This window comes from Plasmodium gaboni, chromosome 10 (assembly GCF_001602025.1).
Source record: "Plasmodium gaboni strain SY75 chromosome 10, whole genome shotgun sequence".
Taxonomy (NCBI): domain Eukaryota; phylum Apicomplexa; class Aconoidasida; order Haemosporida; family Plasmodiidae; genus Plasmodium; species Plasmodium gaboni.
The window spans coordinates 709,829-714,037 of record NC_031490.1 but is presented as its reverse complement, the minus strand read 5'-3'; the positions used below and the strand labels follow the sequence as shown (position 1 = coordinate 714,037).

At 17.3% G+C, this 4,209-nt stretch overlaps 2 protein-coding genes across 2 annotated transcripts; both read left to right on the top strand.

The window, feature by feature from the left end:
* Positions 1 to 766: 766 nt before the first annotated feature.
* Positions 767 to 1,435, top strand: PGSY75_1020100 (putative flagellar outer arm dynein-associated protein; the record flags this gene model as incomplete). Its single annotated transcript, XM_018785971.1, has 3 exons — positions 767 to 769; positions 952 to 1,137; positions 1,319 to 1,435. The coding sequence occupies 3 exons, from the start codon at positions 767 to 769 to the stop codon at positions 1,433 to 1,435; spliced, it is 306 nt and encodes a 101-aa protein (XP_018641588.1).
* Positions 1,436 to 2,266: 831 nt separating this feature from the next.
* Positions 2,267 to 4,137, top strand: PGSY75_1020000 (putative large subunit rRNA processing RRM protein; the record flags this gene model as incomplete). Its single annotated transcript, XM_018785970.1, has 9 exons — positions 2,267 to 2,357; positions 2,452 to 2,565; positions 2,649 to 2,764; positions 2,875 to 2,952; positions 3,048 to 3,122; positions 3,474 to 3,515; positions 3,606 to 3,683; positions 3,760 to 3,859; positions 4,019 to 4,137. The coding sequence occupies 9 exons, from the start codon at positions 2,267 to 2,269 to the stop codon at positions 4,135 to 4,137; spliced, it is 813 nt and encodes a 270-aa protein (XP_018641587.1).
* Positions 4,138 to 4,209: the final 72 nt, after the last annotated feature.

Genomic DNA, 4,209 nt, shown 5'->3' with positions numbered 1-4,209 from the left:
TTTTTTTTTTTTTTAATAAAATGTATATAGACTGTAAAACAAATTTTTTTTTTTATTTTTCATAAATTCCTTTTTAATTTTGAAGGTTATTTTTATTTTTTTCTTTTTTTTTATAAATTATAAATGTTGACATATTTATTTTATATTTAAAGGTAAAGGATGAAGAAAAAAAGGGAAGTTATTAAAATAAGGTATAGTTCTGTATGGCACATATGTATATATATATGTATATTTCTTAATGTATGAAAAATATATATATATATATATATATATATATATTATATATATATTATGAACAGTTCATGCATTTTTTTTATAAAAGAATAAAAATATTATGAACAGTTCATACATTTTTTTTTCTAAAAAATATAAAAAAAAAAAATGGATGATCACACACTTTACGTCATAAAAATTTGCACACATATGAAAATATACATATATATATTTAAAAAAAAAAAAAAAGAGGAATCTATATTATAATAATTATTATAGTTTTATATTTTTTAATAATAATATAATATATATATATTATTAGTGAATAAAAAAAAAAAAAAAATATATTGGTAACATTTACGTATTATATCTTGTCTGTTATTAATTAATAACACATTTCTAATAAACCATATTCGAAAATAAAATGTTCCTACATTCATTTTTTATTTGAAATATTCAAAGTTTGTGTCAGCTATATAAAACAGATACAAATAAAAAAATAAGATATTGTAAAATAATATATAGAAAAAAAAAAAAAAAAAGCCAACAAATAATGGTAATATCAAATGAAGCATAAAATGTAATTACATATATATATAATATGTATATATTTGTTTTTTTACCCTTGTGTCATTTTTTTTTTTTTTATTTTTCTTTACAAATATATATATATATATATATGTTGTGTTCATATATACATATTATGTGTACCTATAATTTGTTTTATATTATTGTCAGAGTGAAGCAGAAGAAATATTGAATCGTATTAAAAATCACAAAGGGGTTATAGGAATATTAGTTGTAAACAGTGAAGGGTTAATAATAAAAAGTACATTTGATCAGCAACAGTCAGATTTACATGCTTCATTATTAACACAACTATCTAAAAAAGCTAGGGATGTTATTAGAGAATTAGATCCTCAGGTATTTTAATATTTATGAAATGAAAAAAAAAAAAAAAAAATTTATTTTTATATAAAGGAATATATATATATATATATATATATATATATATATATATAAGGTTTCATGTAATTTTCTTATACGAAGTTTTATATTTAATCATTTTATTTTATTTTATTATATTTCCTTTCTTATTTTAAAGAATGATATAAACTTTTTACGTTTACGATCAAAAAAGCATGAAATAATGATTGCCCCTGATAAGGATTATACGCTTATAGTTGTCCAAGACCCTTATGCAGATAAGGACAAGAGTTAATAATAAAGGAGTATACAAAAATATATAAACATTATTTTTGTTTATATATTATATATAATTATATTCATTTGTTTATAATATATTTTTTGTTTCATATTTATTTTATATCTTTATAACTTTAATTCATACATATATTATATAAAACATAAAAGTTTACAATTATATATATATATATATATATATATATATATATATTATTATACAAGCAACGTTTTATTTTATTTTATTTTATTTTATTTTATTTTTTGGTAATATTTAACATAAAACTAAAATATAAGGAATAAGAAAAAAAAAATTAAAATATATTATAATGTTCATATTTTTATCCTTTTGAAGTTCATTTGTTGATAGGTATAAAAAAAATATAAATATATTATATATATATTATATATATATATATATATTATAATAATATAACGTCACCGTGTTAAGTACTTATAGAATAAATTAAGCCTATACATAAATATAATATTATATATATTTATAATGCGTAGTTTTTTTTTTTTTTTTTTTTTTTTTTTATTTATTTTAAAACTTTATTCCCCATAATAAAAATTATATATATATAATATATATTTATATATTATATTTTATATATTAATGTAGTAAAATTTAATGAATTAAAAAAAAAAAGAATATATAATATAATATATTACATCATAAGATTAATAATATATATATATATATATTTATTTATTTATACAATTAAATTATAATGATTTCCAAAGAATGACGAATTATAAAAAAATATAGCAATTTTTTAAAAAAAAAAAAGAAAAAAAATTATAAAATAAATAAATAAATAAAGGGGACGATTTCAATATAGTCAACATGACAACATCACAAATAGACGCAGATAAAGAAAACCAAATAAGCGCTGTTATAGATTTTTTAAATAACAATGAAGAAGTAAATATTTTAGGTAAGAATAATTAAAAAAAAAAAAAAGAAAAAACATGGTTTTAATATTTATTAATATATAATTATATACTTATATTTTATTTTATCTTTTTCAGATACCAAAAAAGATGAGGAAAAACTTGATGATGAAATATCGAAGAAAGAGAAAAAAACGAAAAAAGATAAGTTTCCTTCCAAAAAAGAAAAAAAAAGAAAGGCAATGAATGAAGGTAACAAATATTAAACATAAAAAGGACACACATATATATATATATTTATGTGTGATATATGATTATATATTTTTTATTTATAGACGAAATTGTGGAAAGAAATAAGAGGACAGTTTTTGTTGGAAATGTACCAATAAAAGATGTGTCAATTTCTAAATTATTGAAAATTTTAAATATAGAAAAATCAATTGTAGAAACGGTACTATCAAAAGGATAAAATATATATATATATATATATGTATTTATTTATTTATTTATTTATATCATATTTTTTGTATCACTTTATTTTTATTTATTTAAACTTCTTAGGTACGTTTTCGATCCTTACCTTTAGAAGAAAAATATGCAGATAAGAAAAGGCTGGGAGTCTTGCGTAAAAAATTTACGGTATTAAAAAAAATTTGTATATGTAATATATTTATTCTTATATATTATGATAGCAATTATATAGTTACATTCATTTTATTTTATTATATGTTTAGGATGTAAAGGATAATAAAAACGCCTTGGTGACTTTGAAGGATGAGAAAGATGTTCCTCTTTTACTGGAAAGAAATGTAAATATATAAAAATTGTATATATATATATATATATATATATATATGTGTATATTTATTTATATTTATTTATATTTATTTATTTATATTTATTTATATTTTTAAGGGCACGATATACGAAGGTTATGTTTTAAGGGTTAATAAATTTGGAGATAACAAATCGTTCAGTAGGAAGAAATCTATATGTATTAAAAATCTATGCAAGAAATTAAATGAGAAAGACTTGTATGAAATTATGAAGGGTGTGGATACAATAAAGGGTACAAGAAAAAAAAAAAAAAAAAAAAAAATATATATATATATATATATATATGTGTACATGTTTATTATTATTTCTTTTTTTTGTGTGTAGGTGTTAGAATATTGAGAGACACTGCAACGAGTATGTCAACGGTGAGATAATATATATATGTGCATAAATAAATAAATAAATATATATATATATATATATATTTAATAATTTTCTTTTTTTTGTATTTTTAGGGTACAGCATTTATTTTATTTGAAAACCGAAGTGCTGTGAAAAAGGCCATACAACAATTTAATGGATATACAATAAATGTAAGACATAAAAAAAAAAATATATATATATAATATATATATATATATGTATCTATTTTTTTTTTTGTTTTTATAGGACAGACAAATTGTTGTCGAAAAAGTGCAGGACGACAAAGAGAAGAAGGGGTATAGCCATAATGAAAAAAGTTCCTTCAAAAAAAAAAATAAGGAAAAAGGTAAAAATGAAAAATAATAAATCAAATAATTGAAATATAAAAAAAAATGTTAATCTGAAAATTAAAGGTGTTATAAATATATAAATATATATAAATATATATATATATATATATATATTTATAATATATGTATATTTTTTTTTTTTTTTTTTTTTTTTGGGGGTAATAAAAATGTGAAGAAAGACTTTACAAAAAAGTTTAATAAGTACAAATCGAAAAAGAAAAAATACATGAGAAGGAGAAAAAAAAAGGAACATAAAAATGTTGTAAAGAATTAATTATAATAAATATAATAGATTAATATTGTTATATTTATTATTTTGTTTATTTTATTATTTTTTTTTTTTTTT